The 26,847-nt window shown below is 33.6% G+C and overlaps 1 protein-coding gene across 1 annotated transcript; it reads right to left on the reverse strand.

Moving 5' to 3' along the window:
* Nucleotides 1-6,121: 6,121 nt before the first annotated feature.
* On the reverse strand, nucleotides 6,122-25,636 carry LOC106779698 (WAT1-related protein At5g40210). Its single transcript, XM_014667866.2, has 6 exons — nucleotides 25,385-25,636; nucleotides 25,193-25,306; nucleotides 21,973-22,198; nucleotides 6,866-7,024; nucleotides 6,607-6,758; nucleotides 6,122-6,521 (listed from the first exon to the last, which is right to left on the reverse strand). Exons 1-6 carry the CDS (start codon nucleotides 25,621-25,623, stop codon nucleotides 6,359-6,361), a joined length of 1,053 nt encoding a protein of 350 aa, XP_014523352.1. The 5' UTR covers nucleotides 25,624-25,636; the 3' UTR covers nucleotides 6,122-6,358.
* Nucleotides 25,637-26,847: the final 1,211 nt, after the last annotated feature.

Genomic DNA, 26,847 nt, shown 5'->3' on the forward strand with positions numbered 1-26,847 from the left:
ATTTAATCATAGAAACCTGGGCAAAGTCATTCATGCTTTCAAAGTAATAGCAATCATTCAATCAAAAACTCTAGAGTTCAAAACCTCACATATGCTAATTTCAAGTTCCAATACATAGATACACATCCTGCCCAGTATCATAATCACAATCATGTTATCATGCATTTGTTCATACATATTGTGAACCACCAACTATATATAGCATCTCATAACTCATCTTGACATCAATTAATATAAAAGCCTCATCAAGCATACTCATCACAAATCATCATCAACCCATTACATCAAATATAAGTTTTAAACCAAGTAAATCAACACCTATTCTAAAAATAGAAGCAAATATAACATAATTCAAAAAGATAAGTTTAGAAAACTGGGTTGCCTCCCAAGTAGCGCTTGTTTAACGTCACGAGCCTAACCCAAATATTTCTAGCACTTGTCAATAAGTGCATACCTTTCCAACACCCTTCAGTAGGTGTGCTTCCCTGTATCCTTCAGTAGATACCTAAATCTTCTAGCATCCCTGAGTAGATGTTATCCCAATAGCATTCATCAGTCAATGCTAATAGTGACATCCATCAGTAGATGTCTATTCAACGTCCTCTTTCATAACAACATCCATCAGTAGATGTTGTAAAAGCATCCATCAGTAGATGTTATCATCACTGCCATCAAAAGCAGCATATAACCTAAAAAAAACTTAAACACACAAATAATTAAAAATAAAAAGTTAGAAACTGGGTTGCCTCCCAACAAGCGCTTCTTTAACATCATTAGCTTGACCTGGTAAAGTTCAAGCACCCATCAGTAGGTGTTGATACTCCCCTTGCTTGATATTCTTTTCTTTTTCTTCTTCCTGCTGAACTTCTTCATAAAGTTGAGAACACCAAGCACATGTTTCCATGTTTCAATCATAGGAACTTTAATCTCCAATTTCTTGAAGATCTCCATAAAGCACTTGACCTTCTTTTCCTTCCGATGATATTATTTTGAATGAGGAAGGAGTTTCTCATATGATCTTTTCTTCTTTCCTCTCTTTCTTTTTTTCTTAATCTTCTCCTCCCTCAACTTTCTCTTTTCATTTTTCCTTGTTTTCTTCTTTTTTATTTTTGCACTTTTTTTCTTTTTTTTCTTTTCTCTCAACCACTTCTTTTTCTTTCTCCTTATCTTTCTCTTCCTCACTCAACCTTTTTGTTTCTTTCTCCTCTATCTTTTTCTCCTCTATCTTTTCCTTATTTCTCTCCATTTTTTTCAACTCTATCTTCTCGTCATATATCTCTATCTTTTCCTCCCCTATCTTTTCCTTATTTCTCTCCATTTTTGTCTCCTCTATCTTCTCCTCATTTATCTCTATCCTTTCTTCCTTAATCTTCTCCTTCTTTCTCTCCATTGTTTTCTCCTCTATCTTCTCTTCATATATCTCTATCTTTTCCTCCTTTATCTTTTCCTTATCAACAACCTTATCACTTTCAAAGCTAGTAGCTTGGCATTCCTCCGTAGGGTTAACTCCAATGTTAGATAGTTGACCAATTTGTGTCTCCAAATTCCTGAAGGTAACCTCATAACTCTTGGAATCATACTTCTCAAAGAATTTGTCAAACTTTTCATTTATGCTTTTGACTTGTTCCGTCACATCAGCTATCTGATGACATAGTTGTTGATCTTCCTCCTACGTTTCTATCGGTGAAGAGAATTGTTGCTGCCAGTGATATTATTGCATCTCTTCCATGCTTCTATGAGAAGAAAATCTTGTATGCATGTCCACGGAAAAAATTCCTAATTCTTTGTATTCTCCTTTATGCTTTTGACATGACATACTCCCAAATTCATGACCCTCTGAAAAAGTTCATCAGAATTTGCATTCCTCTTAATCAGAGTAAATTTTTGCTCAACAGCTTGCCCAAATTGGCTTTGATCCATGTATGAGTGAGGTTCCCACCAGTGGTTGAAAGCATTTTGGTAGAATTGAGTGCCCATATAGTCAAATTCTTGTTCATACTGCATTTTGCAAATGTTAGGCACAAAACCCTAGAAAACATTTATTAGAACAATAAAAAAAAATAAACATAACAATCAAGTCAAATTTAATCAGTTTACACTACTAGATAAGTTAAACAACGAGTCCCCGGCAACGGCGCCAAAAACTTGTTAAGCCCCTGGCAAGTGTACCAGGTTGTTATCAAGTAATATAATTGGTAAAGCCAATATCGTTCTTCCCAAAGGACTCTTAGGCCTTACTTTTCATGTAAACCTATCGCGTAAGACTTGAGAAAAGAATTAAGTTGGTGGTTATATGCAAAGAACAAAAATAAACATGCAAATGCAGTTGATTCAATTAGTGATGAGTCGATATTTTATTGATTTCACTTAGTTTATTGTACTAGAATTAATCAGGGAATTGTGCTTAATTGTTCGTTATTTCACCGTTTTTCTTAATTCTGCTTAATTTGGTCGGAAATTTGCATTTTCACTAATTTGAATTTTCTGAGCTAATTAATTGCATTTTTAATTGTAGGGAAAATATTAGAGACATATTTTGGAGAATTAGGAGGTGGCGTGGACATTCAAGATTCAACATTTAGTCATTTCAATTTTAATTAAATTGTAACTTAGTTTTCTAGAAACTTTAATTAGGATTTTGTGTATTGGGCCCTTTTTGTGGCAAAATTGTAGAAGCCCAAAATTGTAGGATACATGTCACCACCTAGTTTTTTTATAGGGTGGACCCCACCCCTATTTTTAAGACACATGATCCTAGGGATCTAAACCTATGCAGTCGTCACTTTTGGTTGGAAGCATTCTCGGCAGTTTGTAGGGAGGTGCTGTAACGTTTTCTTCTGAGGATTGGCAACAATGCTTCCAGTGATGGATTTTGGATGAAATTTAAAAATCATTTTTACTTGTTCCATAGTGTAGATGCACCAGCTATTTACTTCTTGATGCACATTCATTTTTCTTTTTTAAAGAGGCGTGTTAGAATTTTTTTTTCCGCTGGTTTCATGAGGCAGCAGCCACCCACATTGCAATTTTAATTTATAGAAGCAGTGCAACATGAAGCATCCAGTAGGTGAAGCATTCCATTTCAATTGAAGAAAATTGTGTGCAAAGGGGCTGGAATGGAGACGGTGTGCTTCCAGCTGACACCTTCATATATTGGTTTTGAGTAAAATGTTTTTATGGATTAAATAAAAACAAGTGCTGATTTGAATCTTAGGTTTCACGGCCTAATGATTTAATTGCTTGGAGTTAGAGTGTATTTTTCGTTAGCATGCTGTTCATGCACTGATTCACTTCCGTTAATGCATTTTTTTTTACTAAGCTTTAGTTTATTTTTATTTTTGAAGCATGTTGTTTGGAATTGGAGAAAGGCTGCAGCATTTTGTTTTCTTTATATAGTATTTAATTGAATGAAGAAAGGCTTATTCATTTAGTGGTGCAGAGGCGGTGACTAATTTGTCTTTTGGAAGTGACGGTGATTTATTTGGGAAATGCAACGAGCTGCTGTTATGTTTAAGGGAAGTGGTGCATGGTGGAATCTCTAGATGGACTTTTGGAAGCTTAATTTAATTTCCTTCTTGGTTGGTGTTGTGCGGCGCTGAAATTGGGAGAGCAAGGATGCGTTACTTTGCTTGGAAGCTCACGGCCAACACTTTGGCATTGGATTAATTTGGTTATTTCAGCTCATGGTCACATATTTTCAGGTAGCTAGCACCATTTATTCTAGTTCTTGGTATTAGATGTGTTTTTCTTACCTTTATGGCTTAGGAAAAATCTCTACTTTAATTTGGTTAAGCACACAGTTTTATTTTTACTTTCATTTACTTTCAGTGTTCAATTACGTTTGGTTGCGTTTAAATTTCAGTTTTAATTTAATTTAATTTTCCTCGCAAGAACACTTTCAACCCCCCCTTGTGTTAGACCTAATTCCTGAACCATGGTTTGGTCCTTGAGAGACGACTTAGGAGTCATTTCCTAGCTATACTGCATTTCTAAATTGCAATCAAATTTGCATGGGTCGCGTCAACCCATCAATTGGCTTTGAAAAACTATGGATGAATGGTGTTGTTGGGGTTTACAATTTCATCTTATCCACTCTCATATATTTACTTTTCTTATTTACTTCACTTATTTATCTAATTGCCTTGCAAACTTTCTAGCATACCCTTAACCCAATCCCTTGGTGAAAAGAGCCTATTATTAATTACTGGATTGCTATCCCTAGCCTCCCCTAGTAACCAATAACGCAATGCGAACGGAAGCAAAATACAATTGATCGTCCTACCCCTATCCCTAGGAGGTATTAGCATAATCAAGGAATTTCTCACCAGTTCATGACATTACCGTATGTCCCCATATCGATAAAGACAAACAACATTTACTGAATGAGTTAAACAATAAAAGAATTTAGCAAATATGAGAACCCAACAATTGATAAAATGGTATATGACAAGCATATGAAATAAATAATAATTTGGATATATGAGAGTTTCAAAAGATTACATTGTTTCCCAACAACAAAGGGTTTAGTTCACCATTGTCATGGTGAAACTAGATGAAAATAATGAAAGAATGGAAAAGCAAACCTTAGACTTGATAAAAAAGAGCCTAAGCATCCAAGAAATCTCCTCCAAGGTATGTGGAATGGCTCTGAACGTTTCTCTCTGCCAAAAGAATCGGGTTTCAAGTAGCACTAGGGCTATATATAGGCCAAAAAGATAATAGAAAGATCACAAAATCCGAAAAATAAAAACTGACAACCGCTCAACCCCTAATTTGACCGCTCAGCGGTTTCCTTATAATCGCAGGACCGCTCAACACCCAAAATCGTCGCTCAGCGCCAAAAACTGACCCCTCAGCGCCCTGGTCAACCGCTCAACGCTCTGGTCAACTTTTCTGGTTGACTGGTTGACTTTTCTGGATTCTGGTTGACTTTTCAGCACTCCCACCATTTAATGCTTCAAACTTTCTTCCAATTCATTCCAAAAACCTACAAAATCAAGGGAAACAAAGCATAAAACCAAGAAAACCATCTTTGACTCTCTTCTTCTCCAACTTAATAAAAGTGCATGATTTCAAGCTAATTCTTAACCATAAAGGGTGTGATTTAATATCAAAATCAAGTACGAAAATAACTGTTTTTCAACCGTTATCAGTGTTGTCACCTGTTTCTCGCTAAGCTAATTAATCATGCGCTCAACTATAAGGGAAATTATTCGCTCAACGCACCAGTACAACTCGTTGAGTGAATTAGGGCCAGTTAAAGGATATGCAGTTGATTATTCGCTCAATGCACAACTATGCATGCGTTGAGCAAATTAATTAAATACTGAATTGGCTTTTAAGTCGAGACAGAGAAAAATATGGTAACTTCTGACAGAACAAAGATACGAAAACATATTAATTAGGAACTTCAGGAGACTACTTCAAGGCATCAAGACACCATTTTCTGCAATGAATTACTCAAATTAATGTGTAGGTTCTAGATGACTAGGAGTAGCTTCTTTCGTTGGAATTGAATGTAATGAACTCACTATCATGTAATTTTCTTGTTCAATTATATCGTTGTTTGTTCATTTGTTTTGTCTTGAATTTACTATAATTGTATGGAAATATAATTCTAATTGAATGTCTCTGCTTACTTAAAAGTAACTTTGAACATGGACATAGATAGAGTACCTAAGTGATTTGGGATCTAGGGATAGACTCAATAACTTGGTCATTCTTAGCATCTGATTTATGCAAATTGTATGTTAAATTGACTAAGAGATTAACATTTTGATATATGAATTTAGCACTAGTTGCTAAGGGACTAGAGCTAGTATGCCTTGATGTGAATGTTTGAATGAAATAATAATATATTGTACAAAGTTTTATCTTTATATGATTCATGAAACCCAATTCCAACGAAACTTCTTTTAAATTTTCAATCATAATATTTAAAATTCTTGTTATTATAATTTATTTTAGTAATTATGAATTCAATCAACATTATTTCTAAATTGATTTTGATACATAATTTAAATTAGATAACGTAATTCAATTCCCTCAAAAGAATGATACTCTATACTTACTTTTACTACTTAAAAACAATTTAGTATACTTACCAAAAAGTTATCACACATAAATATATAAGAATAAAGTAGAAATAAAGAATGTACTACAGCTTATTTGCTATGAATATTTTATTCAAGAATTGACAAGAGGTGTGAAAAGGGAAAATTAATGACTTGGCAGTTGCTGTAGTTGTGACCGGTATCAAGCACTCTTGAAATAGAAGGCAAACATTTAAGATATTTGACTTTACTTCAACTATCTAAGAATGTCTGTCTCTATCAAAGGATAAAAGTCCTCAAACCTTTTATGTTATCATTGTGTCTTTGCTTGTATGCAGTAAGAGGGCGCTTTCAGATGAAGGGATAATGCCATAGGCTCCATCTTTTTCACTAGTCTTATTTTCCTCTTCTGCCTGACCCCATGATACAGAATAAAATCCGATAGCTATTACAGCAGATCCTATCACACTGCACAATGAATCAAAATCCAACAACTTATTAATTACAAAAAATATATATAACGTTATTAATTTCTTGCTATGCATGCACATACCTTCCAAGATAAAGAGTTTCTCCCAGAAATATAATTCCCATAACAAGTGCAAACACAATTCCTAAAGGACTGAACATAGCAACATATACAGCTCCCATCTTTCGACATGCCCATGCATCCACCACACCTCGTGTACATACTGTTATAATGGCCTACATACAAGAATCACATAACTATAGCAGTAAAATAAGGTCCCAATTGTACAAAGTTATTGGTCTGCTGCATCAAATAGTTTGTTCTGCAATAAATCCAAACTTACATTACAAAATATGCACACCAATTCCATATCAGGCTTAAGTATCCATGCCTTGGGATTTTTCTCTGCAATAAAAGCAACTAAGAAAGATAGGAATAAAGAGAAACTTGTAGCAATGGTAATTAGCATTAGCTCCTCTGGGTAGTCCTTAATTGTCCATGTCTGCATCAAAAGACTCATTTTTGTTATGTGTGAGGACAAAGTGACATTGCAGGAAAAAAAAAGTACATAAGAGAATTAGAAGAATGGAAAATGAATAAAAAGATTTAAAGGGACTAAATTTGAACTTAAACTCTTTCAGAAGAACTAAGAGCATGTTTGTTAGTAAAAAAACCATAATTACTGTACTTACCCAGCACAAGAAGTATCCTTATCCTAAGTAGTATGATCCCATAAGGTTTATTGAACTTTTGTTGACCTAAAATAATTAAATAATATTCTAAGAAGTATTTATTAATTTAACTTTCCTATATTAACCTAATATATCACTCAATTCTCAATAATTTAATTATGTTATAATACTTTTCAATATCATATATCAACAAAATAAATTATTATTTTTATTTTTATTTATTATTATTATTATTATTGTTATTATTATTATTTTAATTTAACATATTATCCTTAATATAACATGATTTTGTTAGGCTTTCAAGGTGATCGAGAGAATGAAACAGAGAGATCCACAGAGAGTATGAGACGTGAGGGAGAGAAAACGAGCATATTATCCTTAGATATATCATGATTTTGTTAGGCTTTCAAGGTGATCGAGAGAATGAAACAGATAGATGCACAAAGAGTATGAGACGTGAGGGAGAGAAAACGAGCGTTTTTTTTCATTAACAAAACAATGTATATAAGTACAACAAAGATTAAACTGTCAACAAACAATTAAAATAGTTAGAGTTTAGCTTTTATTCTTAACACACCTCTCTACAACTTAACTCTCTAGGAAATTTAACTCCAAGCTTTACAAGGTTGATCGTCCATCACATCAGATTGCCTCCCTTCACTTCTGTCAAATCTATAGTTGGCTCTAGTGCCATTACAATACTATACTTCCTCTAGCATATCTAGTTTCTCCTTTTTAAGGTGCATGGGAGGTAAATCTTTCTCCACAACTAAGGAACACTGACCTTCTACAAATCTCTAGGATTGTTTTTTATGCTTATGATATTTCAATTGAGCACCATAATTCTCACCATTGGAGCTATTGAAACCCTTACTTTCACTCTCTGAATTAGTATGATGGGTCAATTCCCTTTTTGAACTTCGATTTGGTTTTTTGTCTTGTTTCCTTCGTCTCTTCTTTCGACGTTTGTCTCTCCTTTTACCATGCCTATGCTCATATTTCCTTGTTCTCTTTTTCTTCTTCCGCCTATCATCACTAGTATCAGTCGCATCTAGCCACTGAGCAGTAGTGGCATTCAAATTTACCTTAAAGGTCCTGTTCTCTACAAGAGGAGCCTTGAGCACCAACCGTTGCCTTTCGTCAAAAACCTCTAAGAGATTCTAACGCATTGACATGGTGTAGCCTTTCTCCAGAAGTTGTTCGAGACTCAATAAGTTGCTCCTCACTATTGGGACATACAACACATCGTCCATATATGCAGCTCTGCCATTTTTGTACGCGATTAGGACTCTGCCAATTCCTTCCACTATAATCGTGCTATCATCTGCGAATCTCACACTGCTTCTCACTCTCTGATCAAGATTCACCAACCATTGTCTCCTTCTTGTCATGTGGTTAGAACACACCATGTCCAAGTACTAAGATGACTCATCTTCTGCATGGCTCATCTCACTGGAAAGCAATACATGGTCTATAAATCTTCCAGACATGTCTAGTGCATGGTTCCTACTTTCATCTGATGGTAACACCCATTCAATTTCTTCATTACCACCCATTCGGTTTGAGGACAACACCCTTTCATCAACACCCGTTCGGTTTGAGGACAACACCCCTTCATCAACACCCGTTCGGTTTGAGGACAACATCCCTTATCAACACCCGTTCGGTTAGAAGGCAACACCTCTTCTTCAACACCCGTTCAGTTTGAAGGCAACACCCCTTTTTCAACACTCGTTCAGTTTGAAGGCAACACCTATTCTTCAACACTCGTTCGGTTTGAAGGCAACACCCCTTCTTCAGCAACCGTTTGGTTTGAAGGCAACATCTCTTCTTCATCAACCGTTCGATGTGAAAACAACAACCATCCGGTTTCTTCACAATCTGCTGCATTTGAAGACCATTTGGTTTCTTCATCAGCTACATTAGAAGATGACTCTCGTTTGATTTCTTCATCAACTACATTAGAAGACGACATTCGTTCGGTTTCTTCTTTAGTTGCATGTCTATCTTCACTTGACAACAACACATGTTTAACTTCTTCATTCTTCACTGCATGGCCCATCTTCTCTGAGTACAACACGTGGTCTGTACCACAGTGAATTACATCTGCATGGCTTGTTGCTCTCGGCTACAACACATCTTCAGATACACATTCACACCTGTCCCGCACTATCTCTCTGCAAATTCCTATTCCACTCGTTCTAAAGTGCTCATCAGCACAACATAATCAGACTCTGAATTACAATCATCCTAAGCAAGATTCACTACTTCATTGTTCTTGGACTCTCTGTGGCTTCATTGTGCCAACATTCTGTAGAGTAGTGCCCGAACTTGTTACAGATGTAGCATTGAACACTTCTTTTGTCTTTTCTTCCTCTACCTAGATATTATCTTCCTCCTCTACTGTTTCCTTCCTTCTTCTCACCTTCATTGTCTTCACTGATTTGATCAGAGGGTTTCGTGCTTCTACCGCCATTGAGTCCCCCACATGATCTCCCTCTGCCTCTCCCAGAACCTTTGAAACTTTGATTATTCCTAGCCTGCAACGCTTGATTCATGCCCTGCATCACACCCTTTTCTGCATTCTTTCTCTCAATTAACCTATGTTCATACACTTCAAGGGAATTTTGCAGCTCTTCCACCTTCATCGTCTCAAGATCCTTGAATTCCTTTATGGCAACCACGATGAATCGTACTGTGGTGTTAAAGTTTGAAGTATCTTCTCGACAATCTTTTTGTCGTTCACAACCTTATTGCATGCTCTCATAGCATTCACCACGATTTGAATTCTACCAATGTACTCCACCACCGTTTCCTACTCCCCCATGCATAGGAGCTCATATTGCCTCTACAGGGACTGCAAACGGACCTTCTTCACCTTGCCAGAATTACCATAACCATCCTACAGAATGTCCCAGACTTCTTTGGTCGTGGCAGCATTTGACACCTTTCGAAAGATTGAGGCAGAGATTCACTATGTAATAACATCCTCGCTTTGCAGTCAAGTTGTTTGTTCTCCTTGTATAGCTTCTTCATTTCTTCTAAGACACCTTTCGAGGGTTCTTGAAAACCTCTCTTCAGTATTTTGTCGACTTCTTGAAACCAAGAATTGCTTCCATTTTCACACACCAATCATCATAACCCTTGCCGTCAAATATCGGTAGGTTACTATGAATCATCCCGACCATCACTTTCACACACCTTTCTTCTTGACGCGTCTTCTTGAGTTTCGCAATACTTCACCAGGTTTTGTAACCTGTTGCTCTTGATACCACTGTTTGGATTTCAAGGTGATCAAGAGAATGAAACAGAGAGAGATATGCGAAGAGAGTATGATACATGAGGGAGAGAAAACGAGAGTTGTTTTTCTCATTAACAAAATAATCTATATATGTACAACATAGAATAGACTGCCAAAAGACAATTAAAACAGTTAGACTTTAGCTTTTATTCTCAAAAAAATTATCATTATTGAGATAGGTAATGAAAATAATTTATCCCCGCTTACAATTATCCCACTTGCGACCATGGGTTATTAGAATCTAAATGAACTGTTGTACATGCATCGCATCATAGTATGCACTCTATTTTCTTATTTTCTCTTGGTGCTAACCATGTCAGGTGCAGGATAGCGTGCCTAAAAGCCCATGTGGCATCGTTCAGAATGCGCTTTCTTTTACCAGCAGTTCCTCGTAGCAGAGGGAGATGGAATGATGCGAGGAGTGATAAGTATGAAAAATACATTTTTTCAGACTTATGAATTAGCTCAAATTTGTATTTATTCATGAAATAATATGTTTCCTCATAGAAAAAGTTGTAGTTAGAAGTAGGAAAATTGTGTAGTAAATTGTACATAAATTTATATATCAAATGGAATGTTGTCAGATGTTTCTCGCTAAGTCAGCCTTTAATCACTTAGCTAAAAAGATGATTATTCGCTCAAAGCACCAAAACAATTCGCTGAGCGAATTATGGACAATTAAATTTTATGCAGTTGATTATTCGCTCAGCGCATGATAGTTGTGCGCTAAGCGAATTAATTAAATCAGAATTGGCTTTTAAGTTCGAGATAAACAAAAAGAGAGCTCGGACAGAAGCTCCGGACAGAGGAAAGAAACGAAAACATCTCAAGAACTTCAGGCGACTACTTCAAGTTATCAAGATACGCAAGGGATTGCTCAAATGTGTACGTTCTATATGACTAGGAGTAGTTAAATTTCTCTTTCATTAGGATTGGATGTAATGAACTCATTGTGATGTAATTTTCCTGTTCAATATATCATTGTTCGTTCATATGCTATTTCCTAAATTTACTATCATTGTATGGAAATATAATGTTATTTGAATGTCTCTGATTATTGGAAAGTAACTTTGAACACGTACATAGATAGAGCACCTAAGTGATTTGGGATCTAGGGATAGACTCAATAACTTGATCATTCTTAGCATCGGGCTTAATGCAAATATTATGTTAAATTGACTAAGGGATTAACAGTTTGATATATTAGTTGCTAAGAGATTAGAACTAGTATGCCTTGATGTGAATGTTTGAATGAAATAATGAAATATTGAACAGAGTTTTATATTCATATTATTCATGAAACCCAATTCTAACGAAGTTTCTTTGAAATATAATTTCCTGGCAAAACCAACAGTTTGATACCAAAAAGAGTTTCTTGTGTTGTTTTATACATTTTGATGTCTAATTGAGTTATAGAAGGAAGAATTCTCATGTGTTGCACAAGTCCCTTGGGAGAGGACGATATTTACCACTTGCTACGCTACGATCGGTGCACTTGCCGTTAGTTTTGCAGTCAATAAGTTTTTGGCGCTATTGTTGGGGACTTTTGCTCCAACAAGAGGCAATTTGTGCATTTATGGCTCTTTTAAACTTTGTTGTTTGTTCTGTCTTTGAATGTTGTTTTGTCTACAATTGGCTTTAGGTTTTAAGTCTGTCCATTGATTTATTTTAAACTTAATGTTTGTCTCGGGGTACGCCTTAGAGCTTGATGCAGTTATTGAAAGTTCATAGGGATGAGATTTCAGTAGAGGAACTAACTAAATCAAACCAGATGTGGAAATCACCAGGGATGGGGTTTTATGTTTGGATTCACTATTTTGGAACTTAAGGCAAGTTTGATGGACGTCTTACACCAAGAGATTGGGTGAGGGTTTGTCATACTTAGGTAGGCACGACAAGAGGAATCTGAGTGTTCTAACTTTAGTATATAGGGAAAGTAGAATTATTTGCCAAATTGTATGTTTGTTTTGTATGTGTTTCTTCTATTTAGTTTGCCTACATATGTTTATATTTTCCACTAGTTTGGTTTCTACTTTAAGCTTGTTTCGGGATACGCCTTAGAGCATGATCTAGTTTTTGGAAGGTCCTAGGATGAGATTTCAGTAGCCGAACTAGCTAAATCAACCCAGATATTACTAGTCACCCGAGTGACAAACGACGTGATTGTGAGTTTGGCCCCCACTGTTCTAGTTCTTAATGCAAGTATTGATACATTCTTAGGCCAAGGGATTCAGTGAGGTGTATCAAGCTTAGATAGGCGTAACAAGAGGGATCTCAGTGTTTTTACCTTAGAGAGAAGGGAAAGTAGTATTCTTCACCTTAGGCGAGTACTAAGTGATCTTGCAACAAGAGGGATCTGCGTGAGGTTATGTAGGAAATCTATTTCAATCATTCTGCATTTTGGAAATGTTGTTTGGTTGGTGTGCTCACGCTCTACAATTTTTGTTCCTTCTTTTTCTTTTGTTTTCTTTTATTTTTATTTCTATCTTTACGTTTTTCCATTTTCAATTCTCAAATCTTGATTGTTACTGTTAATCCATTTGTTTTATTGTTTACCAATTTCAATTATGTTTCATTATACGTATATATCCACTACTTTTAGTTTTTGTAAGACATATTTGAGGTGTGTGTGTTCAATATTGTTAAGTATAATATGTTCTAATGTATGTTCAATATTGTTTTATTCGTTAAGCATATATATATATATATATATATATGGTGCGATAAGCAAATATATTTGTAAGTACCTGGAATGAGGTGAGCGAATTAATGGGAAGGACATTATATTCACTGAGTGAATTTGTGAGATGAGTGAATTAAAAAAAAAATATTTTGTAGTTTTATTCGCTTAACGCATATATCTTATGAGCCTAGTGAATAAACAAAAATAGTTTCTTTTTTTAAAAAAGAAAACTTTTTTATTCACTTAGCGCACAACTATGGTGTGCTTAGTGAATAAACATGTCAAAACAAAATCGCTCAACGAGGATTTAGTCACCTTATTCCCTCCGCGAGCAATTCATGTACGAATTATTCGCGCAGTTTCTGATTTTATGCAATTCTCACCATTTGTTCAATGTTCTTTTGTGCTTAGATAATATTAAGCAGATGACTTCTCCTAAGACCACCACAGGGTCTTCTTCAAGAGCACAACCTGTTGAGGCACAAGACGAAAACCTTGTTTAAACTATGATCAACATAGATTCTCTTTTGAGTTTGCGGCACCCCTTCTATGGCCTGAGGGCAGGCCTGAGTCTAGGTGGAGGAGTGCGTACGCAGAGGTTGATGGTGATGACGATCATGAGGAGCAACAGGAGGAACCAGGTCCAAATGGATGCAACCAAGCCATGGTGGCGAATAGATGGAGAGTTTTTCTTATTATTTAGTAATGTTATTTATGTTTTGTAATATGTTTTGAACCATGTGTTAGAAGTTGAGTTATGTTTTTAATTTGTTTAGCTGTAAAGACAATTGACTTTTTGATTGAATGGTTTATGCATTGTCTTGATTAAGTTGATGTGATTCTTGAAAATGATAGCACATATGACTGTGGTTGCAATATGATTCATAATTAATATTGTGTGTAAGTATGAACAATGAACAGATTTGCTGAGTGTTGAGAGCATGTTTGAGATTCAGAGATACTATGAGTTTGTCTAGATATGGAATTGACTTTTGCATGATTGTGATTCTACATAGATACACACACTTTGTGGTTAAGGATGAGAAAGGCATTGTTCGTTATTGATTGTACAACTACTTGGCCAAACAACCAACCTTAACACATCATGATACATTTGTGAACCCTTTTGAGCCTTAAAAATTCTTTCTTCCACCTTGAGCCTATTATATGTTATCCTACCTTACACCCTAGAAAAGAACATGTATTCTATTTTAAAAGAGGGTAATGTTGAATTTAAGTTTGGGGGAAGAAAAGATGTTCATATAAAAAAAAGTTGATCAAAAGGGTGCTTGAATTGAAAAAGAAGGTTGAATTATGAAAGAATATGGTATGGAAAGTGTGATATAGATATTGGGATTTGATGAATAAATTGAGAATTGAAGCATGTACTTATGTTCTCTTCTTAAAAGGTGACTTTGAATCCAAGAAAAACCGTGATTCTTTTTTTAGCCAAGCCAAGCTTTAACCTAAAAGGACCTTTTGACTTAACCAATGGTGTGTGAAGTGTGTGAATTAGATTATGTGCAAAAGCTAATGAAGTTCTATGACAAATCTATTGTCATGTGAGGACAAACACTTAATTAGTGAGTGATGTTGAATTTTGATCTAGTCATTCATATTCTATGCACAGGTGATTTTGTGAGTGATGAATGCACCATGTCATACTTGTTTGAAATCTTTAGGAATGCATATGACCTTTTCTGATGTGCAAAGTCATTTTATCAAAATGTCAGATGTCTATTGTGTTGCCTGTGTTGTGATTTCATGATGACATGAAATAATTCAAGTTTAGGGGAGTTGATAAGTATGAAAAATACATGTTTTCAGACTTATGAATTAGCTCAAATTTGTATTTATTCATGAAATAATATGTTTCCTCATAGAAAAAGTTGTAATTAGAAGTAGGAAAGTTGTGTAGTAAATTGTACAGAAATTTATACATCAAAGTGGAGTGTTGTCAGATGTTTCTCGCTAAGCCAACCTTTAATCGCTTAGCTAAAAAGATTAGTATTCGCTCAGCGCACCAAAATAATTCGTAGAGCGAATTATGGACAGTTAAAGGTTATGCAGTTGATTATTTGCTCAGTGCATGATAACTATGTGTTAAGCGAATTAATTAAATCAAAATTGGCTTTTAAATTTGAGATAGACAGAAAGAGAGCCTAGACAGGAGTTCCAGACAAAGGAAAGAAACGAAAATATCTCAAGAACTTCAGGAGACTACTTCAAGTTATCAAGATACCATTTTTGCAAGGGATTGCTCAAATGTGTACATTCTAGATGACTAAGAGTAGTTAAATTTCTCTTTCATTGGGATTGGATGTAATGAACTCATTGTGATGTAATTTTCCTGTTCAATATATCATTGTTCGTTCATATGCTATTTCCTGAATTTACTATCATTGTATGGAAATATAATGTTATTTGAATGTCTCTGATTATTGGAAAGTAACTTTGAACACAGACATAGATAGAGCACCTAAGTGATTTGGAATCTAGGGATAAACTCAATAACTTGGTCATTCTTAGCATCGGACTCAATGCAAATTGTATGTTAAATTGACTAAGGGATTAGCAGTTTAATATATTAATTTAGAACTAGTTGCTAAGAGATTAGGACTAGTATGCCTTGATGTGAATGTTTGAATGAAATAATTAAATATTGAATAAATTTTTATATTCATATGATTCATGAAACCCAAGTCCAATGAAGTTTCTTTTAAATATAATTTCCTGGCACACCAACTGTTTGATAAAATACTAAAAAGAGTTTCTTGTGTTGTTTTGTGCATTTTGATGTCTAATTTAGTTATTAAGAATTCTCATGTCTTGGGAAAGAACGATATTTATCACTTGTTACGTTGCGACCGGTGCACTTGTCGTTAGTTTTGCAGTCAACAAGGAGAAATCAAGAAAACATAAGAAAAAGCTACTCAAGCATGCATGAGTGTGGGGCGACGACAAGCTTTTAGTTATATTGCACCATGAAATCATGAAAGGATATATGCATTCACGTGTAGAAAAAATCACCAAGGAAGATTTGTGCAGGAAACCAATCATTTCGAAAACTATCTCAGAGACATTAAAAATAATATATAAGTTGTGATAAAAATTCATGCAAGAACTATTTCAAAAGCTTTAAGAACAACACATAATCTTGAATGAAAAGTTATTCGAAAATCATTTCATAACCGTTAAGAATAATGTATAAGCTCACATAAAAAACATTTTCCTTTCAATAATGGCTAAAGTGGTAAATCATTCCTTTCTCATTAGAATTGAGAATCTTCTAACAAGAACGCAATAACTCGACTCTTGAAACCCTAATACACCAACTCATAGTTGAAGTTTTGGTGACACTCCAATTGAAGATAAACTACAAATTGATCTCAACAACAACAACCACAAAATTCTCGATGCATGAGAATGTTGATAAATCAATATGCAAACTTGGGAATATGAGCGATATCATGTGTGTCGATTTCATGATTATAAGGATGTTTTCATCAAATCAAAAGCATGAATTTCTTTAAGAAAGTTTGTAAAGAGGGTTTGAGAAAAACACTACAAGAAATAATGGAATTACACACAGAATATTATATACGGATTTAAATCCGTATATAAATCAAGTATTATATACGGATTATAAAAAATGCTTTTTATACTGATATTATATACATATTTTTATATACGGAAAATCCGTATGTAAAGTTAGCGCGTGGTGGCGGGAAAATTACCCAAGGATAAGATCTGTATATAATCTATATTATCCGTATATAATTAGAATGAAGTGTTAGCTGCAAATATTAAATCCGTATATAAATCAAGTATTATATGCGGATTAGGGAAATAAGTTTTTAATAAAATGTATTTTTTATTAAGTGGAAGCTGAACTCATATTCACTCTCATTCTGAAGTTTGAGCTTTCCTCTCTTTCTCGAACGAGGTTTCTTCTCTTTCTCGAACCTTAGAGATTTCCTTTCTCTCTCGAACCTTGTCACTCTTCGGTCTGATTGTTGCTCTCTCTATCCATCTTTGTGCTTTGGTTCTTCCTCGCCTCTCTTGAACTCACTCCCTCTCGTTTACTTTCGCACTCACTACTTGTTCACCATTACTTTAATCTTCTTCTTCGAACTCAGTTCACTACTTTGTTTTTTGCAGGTTGAAATTCCCCTTCTGATTGGTTTTTTCCAACTCCAAAACCCTAGTTTGGTTTCTTCTAATTCCAATGGAGTTTCACTTCTCAAAGTCGACGGCGCCTTGAAATTCCCTACATAACCAACAAGAATGCCGATGAAGATCTCGAACTTAGAACCACCGTCGATGACAAAGGAATGGTAGGGAAGAGGATGAAGGACGCCATGATTTCCAAGGGGAAACCCTTGATCTTGGAGAAGGTTAGGGATTGGGTGTAGAGCATGGCCAGAGACAGTCTTATTAAGGATAAATTGGAAAACAACAAGTTGTCGTCGTCTCCCTTGCCATCACTGGCGCGACCGACACTGTCTTCGTCATTGTCCACGTCCACCACGGTCGCGCCGAAGAATGAAACTTCGGCATCTACGAAGAAGAAGGAGGGAGTGAAGAGTAATAGTATGACTGAGGTTCAATTTTAGGTCGAAGGACTTATGTGAGATATTGATGGATGAGAATAGATGGAAGGGTTTCACACAGAGGAATGCGAGGATTAGGAAAAAGGTTGGTGGTGAGTTTAACACTATTGATATGTTATTTCTGGAGTTCCAAGTTCCTTTCTGCCTGAAAAAAAAATATTTGCTAAGTTAATGTGTATGATGTTGTTAGGGACTCTCGCATTAGACTTCAGGTGAAATATTCTTCTAGTTTCTTTTCTTCTTAAAGCTTCTAATGACAATGAGAGGTGAATGTTGATTTCTCAAATGAACTTTGAAAAAACGTAAATTATGATGTAATATGTTTTAATTTCTTGGGTAAAATCTCTTTGGAAATTTAATGGTCTCAATTAGTATTGAATTAACATATAAAAATGAACAAATCGAAGAACGTAAATTTATAATTTGGAGATGAATTTATTGTGTTCCTGATATCTCATCACTAGATATATTTCCTTATGGATATGTCTTCTCATTAGAGTTTATAGTTTATCCTGTCATGTTTAGTTGTCAACCTTGGCATCTGATCCTACTTGTTGCATTTTACTTCATCTTATCATGAGTGAAATTATATGTATGAGTGATAACGGTTGAAAAACAGTTATTTTCATATGTCAATATAGACCAAATTACACCCTTTAAGACTTAGAACGAGCTTAGAATCAAGTAAAACTCAATAAATGAGTCAGTAGAGAGTCAAAAGTTGTTTTTAACGATATTATGCTTGTTTTGCATTATTTTGTAGTAATTTTGATGAAAGTGAAGATTGGGGTTGAAGATGACGGTCTTAGACTCAAGATAAAGGAAGAAAATTGAAGAAAAGAAGAGTCAAGAAACTGCCCGGTGGCAAAATTCACCGTTGGGCGGTCCAAGGCGAGGAGAAGGCACCTGGCGTGGGCGCTGGGCGGATTTGCGATTAGAAGCAAACCGCCGGGCGATGGCCCACTGCCACCGGGCGGTGGCGCGATTAGAGGCAAACCGCCGGGCGGCATAAGTGTGTCGTCGGGCAGTTGTCCGCTGGGCCTGGGCCTGTTTTCTGTGATGCTCCTCAGCTATAAATAGCCCTGTTACGATTTCATTCTGATTCTTTTGACAGAAGAGGGCAGCCAGACCTAATTTTCACTCTCTGAAGAGGATTTCTTGGATGCTTAGGCTCCTTTTCATCTTATCTTTTAATACCATATATCACCTAATATAAACAACTAATATATTTTTTTTATTGTTATTATAAAGCTAATTTAGTATAAACAATAAGTTGTTATATTTTTTAATATTATTTGATATTCTCATAATATTATTAGTTTTTACAACAAATCTCATAGGATCTAAAAACCCTATAAATACACATTATTTCAATAGGAAATACACACTTTCTTTTATTCATAATGATCCAAAACTCTCTTACTAGCTTAAGCATCGAAAAGTCTTTTGCAGGTGAATCTTTTCCTTTTGAACAACGAGGAATTTGATTCCAATCATGGAGAGCATTCAAGCCATTATTAGGATCTTGCTACATGTCCAAAGATCCATACTCCAGATTTTCGTAACAATATTTGTTCAAATTCCAAGTTCGTTAAATGACATCATTATGGTCAATCACCCCTTGGAAGGAGGAATGAGTATTTAAACTACCTTTGTTCTTAACTCCTAAATGATGTGGAACTATTGTAACTGAATGAAAGCCCCACAATTGAGGTCTAAGGGGAATAAGGGTTCATCCCCAATGGAGAGCTTAAGGAATTGATGTTTCGTCTTTAGAACCTTATTTTCGACCCCACGGTGGGCACCAGTGTTCCGATCTCAAGTGTAAGGAAGGTCAACGCACGCATAGGTATCCATAATGGTAAATATTATCCACTCTAGGACAAGCCCTCACAAATTTGCTTTTGGTACTACTCTAAAAGACCTCTTATCAATGGAGGTATCTTATGTTTATATAAACTCATGTTTATCTCTTGTTTTATCATATATGAGAATTTTGTTTATATCCTAACAATCCTCCCCTCAAACAAAGGACTATGGTTCTCCACCTCCCTTATAATGAAAGCCTTTTTTATCCACGAGTACATCACAGTCTGCACTGAGCATCCCTTGCTCTCCACCTTCCATGATTCATTTGGATGTCTTCCAACGGTCGCCTCCTAGGGCTTCACCTTAACATGGAGGGACGTATTTGTCTGAACACGTCACCAAGACTAACCATCAGCTTTGATACCAATTTTAGGGAAGGTAAGCACACATATTGGTCTCTGAATGGTAAGATAGTGTTCGCTCTAGGCTAAACCCTCTTGAATTTGCTTTTGGTACCACTTCAAAAGGCCTCTTACCATTAAAGGTATTTTATGTGTATATAAATTCATGTCCATCTCTTGTTTTTATTTGATGTGGGACTTTTGTTTGTATCCCAACATCAAATCCACTGAGTGACTTTGTTAGGGCCAAGCAGTCTTTAATTGAGGTATTGTCTGCTTTGAAGTTTATGTTTCGTCATGGTTTTGTCCTTAGAAGGCGTCTTAAAGGGTAAAAAGAGTATTGAAATTGCCTTTGGCTTCAACTCCTAAGCAATGTGAAACTATTGGTTGTGGTAGAAACAAAAGTCTTCCAATCGAGGGAAAATTATTGTTCATTCCCAACTGAGAACTTAAGGGACCGATGATTCGTCTTAGAACCTTGTTATCGGTCTCACAGTAAGCGTCGATGTTTCGATCTCAAGTCTGTCGAGTGACATCGTTAGGGCCAATCACCCCTCATCCAAGATATTGTTTGTTTTGGAATCTATAGTCCTTCATAATTTTGTTCTTAAAAGATGAAAGGAGAAAAAATATTTAAACTTCTTTTAATCTCAATTCCAAAATAATATAATACTATTGGACATAGTAAGATAAGTTAGTTAGATATTTTTTATATAGTTTCTCTTTAGATAGAAAAAGAATAATGGTGCAATAGGTAAACAAGGTAAGCTAACAATAAGAGTGATAATTTATTATGAATTGATTTTCATCACAGATGAACTACGTTTAGCAATGCTTTCTAATTTCTGTTTGTTTTTTAAAAGGTTCGTAATATTCCATGTTAAAGCTAGAATTAAATTTATCTTAAATTATAGATAAAACTATAATTAAACCTATTAAATCTTTACACAATATGATAAAGTATTTTACTAGTGAAAAGTCAGAATTTCTATTAATTTTATAATTTCTATTACACACAAATTTTCTCTGGAGAAATGTAATTCTTTACCCTTTGTATAATGCACTGGCATTACATGTATCTAATGTAAAAAATGCGATTATCACAAAAAAAATAATAATATCTATTTAAGGAGAAGATTTATAAATTTATAGTATTAAAATTTTGAATAAAATATTAATATATTAATTTTTATTTTTGACTTGAAGGTAATTTACATTTTCTTATATAAATTTAAATTTGATTGTTATTGAATTTTTTATATGAATTATAAGAATTTACGTAATTATTATGGTAATAAATTTGCCAGTAAATTCAAATTTATTAATAGTATTTTTTATTCGGAAAAATACATCAACATTTTGGGTAATAGTCTTTGTCAAATTTAATTAAACTTTTTATATATTAAGAAAAGATAGTTAAGAAAAAAAAAAAGAAAAAGAAGAAAATGAGGTGGAGGCTAACTGTAATAACAAATCTGAGAAATTTATCAATCATCAATTTACTAATGAATATTCGATCATTGGTAATATGTTATTAAATTCAAATGAGTGGCGAATTTTTATTATTAACAACAAATTAAACTCATCATTGGAAGTTCCACGTCGACCAGAGATAAAACTAATTTATAATATATAAGTGAGGTGTAATCCTCACTTTACAAGCTGACCTTGTGAGGTTGAGTTAGGTCTAAACTCACTATTCTATCCGTTGTTGGGTCAATATTGGACCATCCAATTTCTACTATCACGCATGAACTGTCTATACCTTGGTGTGAAGAGAGTGTGTTGGGTTAAGTTAGGCTTAAACCCATTTTCTAATATAATTAATATGTAATTTTTATAAGTGTCAATATCTTTGAAAGTCTCTTAATAATCTATAAACAGAACAATATCCATTTTATCGTCGCATAGTGTATGTATGTAGGCTTTAGATATAGTTAAACGTATTTACCTGAATAACAATTAAGAGTGAAGCAGTAAAGGTAGCAGTTGATAGGATACATCCTCCTAGCAGCCATTGTGATTGTTGAGATGAGAGAAATATGTTGTTTCGGATCACATCACTTGTTATAGGCAAACCTTTGTATAAAGTCACCGTTAATGCCCCTGCGATTGAGACCACAGTCCCAATGGTTTTTGCTTGACAGCTTCTTAGTTTTAGGTCCAGCTTTTCCATCCTAAATCTCACATCAATAACTTCACATCACCTACTTCATACAAATATCCAAACTTTTGATTGACCTAGCATTTTCACGAAGAAAAATTGTTCTTCTAACAACTTTAATTATGTGGTTTGCCTCTTGTTTCGAATTTTCCTTTAGATTTTTTCAGCCTTTTCTATTTCATGGAAAAATATAAATTAAACATTGTTCACTTGAGCGGAATTAAGAGAGAGTAATTGAATAGATTTAAGAGGACTTGAAGGTAATTTTTTTGTTGTTGTTTATTTAAGTGAATTTGGAGGTAAACGAGAGTGGATTTAGAAACAAAAAATTTATGGGAATTAGTATATAATTTAATTTATGTGACAGATTAAAAAAATTTACTTCCAAATGAACTCTCACTTATCTCCAAATCCATTCAAAGAAATAACAAAAAATTTATCTTCAAATCCACTCAATTACTCTCATTCGAATCCACTAAATGAAAATGACCTTAACGAGAAGCATAGATTAGGTTGCCTCATTCTAAATTTAAAGGTCCCTCAAAGATGTACACTTTATTAATTCGTAAAAGAATTATTAATTACAATTTATCTTTATTCGTTTGGTATCACAGTTTAAAACTTATATAATTATTTAATTTCTTTATTATTTTTTAATGTTAAATAATATATATATATATATATATATATTACTTTTATATTAAATTACTAATAATATTATTGCGTGGTTGAGATAAGAATGAAATATAAATTTTACATCTATTAAACATAAAAAGATAAAATTGCATGTAAATTTATGAGTTTTACTGAATTTAACAAAATGACCAACTCCTCCAACTTATACGAAATTTAAACTGTGATAGAATAAATGTTTTTATGTGTCTCAATGTTTTTTTTTAAATATTTTTTAGATATTTGATTTTAAATTTTTATTTTTAAATAAGGTTTTTTACATTGGATTGACCCTAGTTTATGTGCTTTTATTACCTTTATAGCCATATGAATTTATTTTTATGTGGATTAGTTTTATACTGTGATTTTTTTAGCCTCGATTGATGTAGGTCAGGCAAGCCATGTATGAGCTGCATGAAATTGACACATTAAAGAATTAAATGTAATATGAAAACGAATATCTAATTCTTATCAAAGAAAAATTGTATTAGGCCCTCCTTGTCCTTTATTTTGTCCTCTTATTGGCTGGTTTCCATTCAAATTAAACACGTGACATGACAGGTCGCTGAACCAACCAGTAAGAAATCTCTTTTTCTTCAAATGTTGTTGCATAACATTTAATACTAAATTTACTCGGCAGAAATCTTACCACAAAATGTAAGCAAAATGAAAAAGAATAAAAAAAAAATGCAATCAATTGGATATTAAAAAAAAAGATTAGGAAAGAAATAAAGAAAATATTTATAAACAAGTATAAAGTGATAAACACGTATGTAAAATATGTTTAAATGAGTTTTTTCATTACGTTCTTTAGGAGAATTTTTTTTAAAAAAAATATTAAAACAAGCGTTCAAAAGGTTAAAATTAGTTTATTTATAATTTAATTTATTAAACAAATTTACTTTGCTTCTTGAAATATTTATTTTATTAACCATTGTATAAATTAATTTTAACTTATAACAAAAGCTTATTTATTTATTTATTATTTTATACTTTATCTCTTAAAAATTGTTATGCAACAACTTTCCTGAACATACCAAATAACCATTTTAAGTTGGTAATTAGAATCTATCATGATTGGCATGATAGTAGTTAAGTCAAAATATTATACATAATTCCTAAAATTTAATTATTTCTTTTTAATTGAATAATGAAAAATGATTGAGTGAAAAGGAAAAAAAGAAAATAAAATAAAATATAGTTCTTTATAATTAATTTTTCTTATTTCATTTTTAATTATTATAATATTATTATATATTCCTTATAATAAAAATAAATATAACTATTAATAAAATATTTACAAGCATAGTCTAAATATTAATAGTCTTCAAATTTACGTGTAAAATTTAAGGTATGTATATCTTTTCGTGTTTTTTTTATTTTACTTCTGTATCTACATTTTACTTTCCATATATGTCTCTCGTGCTTTACTTTCCATTATCGAAACAAACATACCAAAATGTGATTGTTATAACAAGACAGAAAATTTCTGGCTACCTTATAAATCTAGTTATTATTAACTTGTATATATGTATATTTAAGGAGTATTAGACTTTAATTATTTTTCTTCTTTAAAATAGAAATATCTAAAAGTCAAAGCACAATTTTGGAAAAAAAATTAATTTTTCTCCAAACTATATAAAAAGACAAGTAAATAAACTCCAGAAAAAATTAAACCGATTTCCTTTTTGTCTGACTCGAGTCTCTTGTGTCTATATTTTTGGTCAATTATCCGTCACTAGTCCTTTCATTTTCAACTCATTTCCCTCTCTTACTTTTAATTCTATATTTTAAATTTTAAAAATACACAAAAAATCTGCATCTAATATAAAAATTCTTTTTAGTTCCATATTAAAAGACGGCAATCATATATATATATATATATATATATATATATATATATATATATATATATATATATATATATATATATATATCTTAACTACAAAAATTTGAACTAAAAATTTTATATTACTTATTATTCTCATTAAGTTTAGAATATGTTAATACAATAATAAATAAATAATAAATTAGTAAAATAAAATAACATGTGTATCGTGTGATAAAAAATATGTATTAAAATATTTTTTTTATTCTAAAATGATTTATTTCTGATACATTAATTGTGAATGTTTAACACATATCACACCGATAAACTCGATATTTATTATATAAAATCATTATAAACTTAATTAGTTCTTAGAAAAGTGGATTGATAAAGGAAGAATTATTTGAATTTATACATTAAAAATTGACTTTATATTTACTCAATCAAATAAACGTGCGTCCAGACAGTTAGAGAAGGCTTTATAACAGTTAAGAATCGGAAACAGACCTGAAAACAACGGCGATTATGAAAGTGAAAGCTGGAATAAGATCTTCTGTGGCTGAGCTGAGAGTAGGGGAGCCATATCCAAGCCCAATATAAAAGAGCGTTTGAATGAAAACACTAGAAGAAGAAGAAAATTATTACAGACCAAAATTACACGAGAAGAAAACATGATTTAATATTGTGGTGTTAGTATACCCGAAGAAGCCAAGGAGAAAAGCTCTGAAGACAATGGAGTTATTGAGCGGTGGGGGAGATCTGCTTCGGTAACGAAGGGTGGTTGCGGTTAGCAGAAAACAGAATCCGAAGAGATTGGAATAAGCAACGAAAACGAAATTGCTCATGCCACTCGACAGGTTTGCTTTCACCAGAGTGTTCAAACCCACAGAAAAAAACACTGCCGCAATCATCACCGTGGTAACGTCTGCGCTCGGCATTATTTTGGTCTCTCTCTCTATATTCAGTGTCTGTTATGTTGTTTTCCATATTCTCTCCCTCTTTAATAGAATATGAATGTGAACGGCATTTTTTCTATTAAATTTATTCATATTCCTAAACATTTAAAAATATCTCCCTTTTTCTTTTTCTTTTTCTCAAACAATACCAACTAAATGAAATAAATCATTAAAAGAATATAAAAAAAGTATATATGGACTTTCTTTTGTCAAAAGACGTCTCCAATAATGTCACATCTCAATCATATAACAAGTAATATAATATAGACATCATGAGTTGGAGTAGACTAACAGTTAAGTTGTTAAGGTTACAGTCATCCAAAACAATATCAGAATTTAAATACTTAAGCATACTATTGAATAGTGTATTCAAAACGACATAGGTTCAAGGAAAGAAATCCTAAGAAGACTAAACTGCAGCATCAGCATCCTTCAGTACTTGCTCCAGAGGCACCTCCTCAACAACTCACATCCAAGTGGATGATCATTGCATTAGAAAACATACACAGACAACACACAAACACAGAAGCAAGGGTGAGCTAGATAAATGATAACGGTCTACAAACCGTTATTTTTATGTGAAATTGATATCAAAACACACTCTTTATGACTTAAAATGAGCTTAAAATCATGCAAAACAGTTACGTTAGGTTACAAGAGAGTTAAAGGTGATTTTAGAGATATTATACTTTGTTTTACATTGTTATGACAGGATTTGATGAGAATTGAAGGATGGAAAGTGAAGTAGGAAGGAGTTGGACTCAAGAAAGGATGAAGAAAGGTGAAAAAGAGGAATCGCTCCCACCGCTCAGCGCCAATTTCAGTGCTGAGCGCCAACTTTGTGGAATTCAATACGGCCACACGCTTAAGCGTCAACACTGAGGGGAGAATGAAGAACCGTTGCTACCGTTGAGTGCCAAAAATCCACCGCTGAGCCCTGAGAACTTTAATTCAATACAGCAGGACGCTTGGGTATGTTTGTGTTATTTTTCTTCACTATTTGAATGTGAATAGGAATGTATGTTTTATATTGTGGGTTGGTTGTCGTGGTTGACAATTAAATGTGAAGTAGGTGGTATTTTGGTATGAAAATCTGATCAGGTAGGAATATATATAATGGGTCATGGACACCATTGTGTTTTGGTTTGATGCTTGATTATGTTATGCAATGTAATGAACAACATATTATATATATATATATATATA

Source organism: Vigna radiata, unplaced genomic scaffold (genome assembly GCF_000741045.1).
Source record: "Vigna radiata var. radiata cultivar VC1973A unplaced genomic scaffold, Vradiata_ver6 scaffold_167, whole genome shotgun sequence".
NCBI classification, from domain to species: domain Eukaryota; kingdom Viridiplantae; phylum Streptophyta; class Magnoliopsida; order Fabales; family Fabaceae; genus Vigna; species Vigna radiata.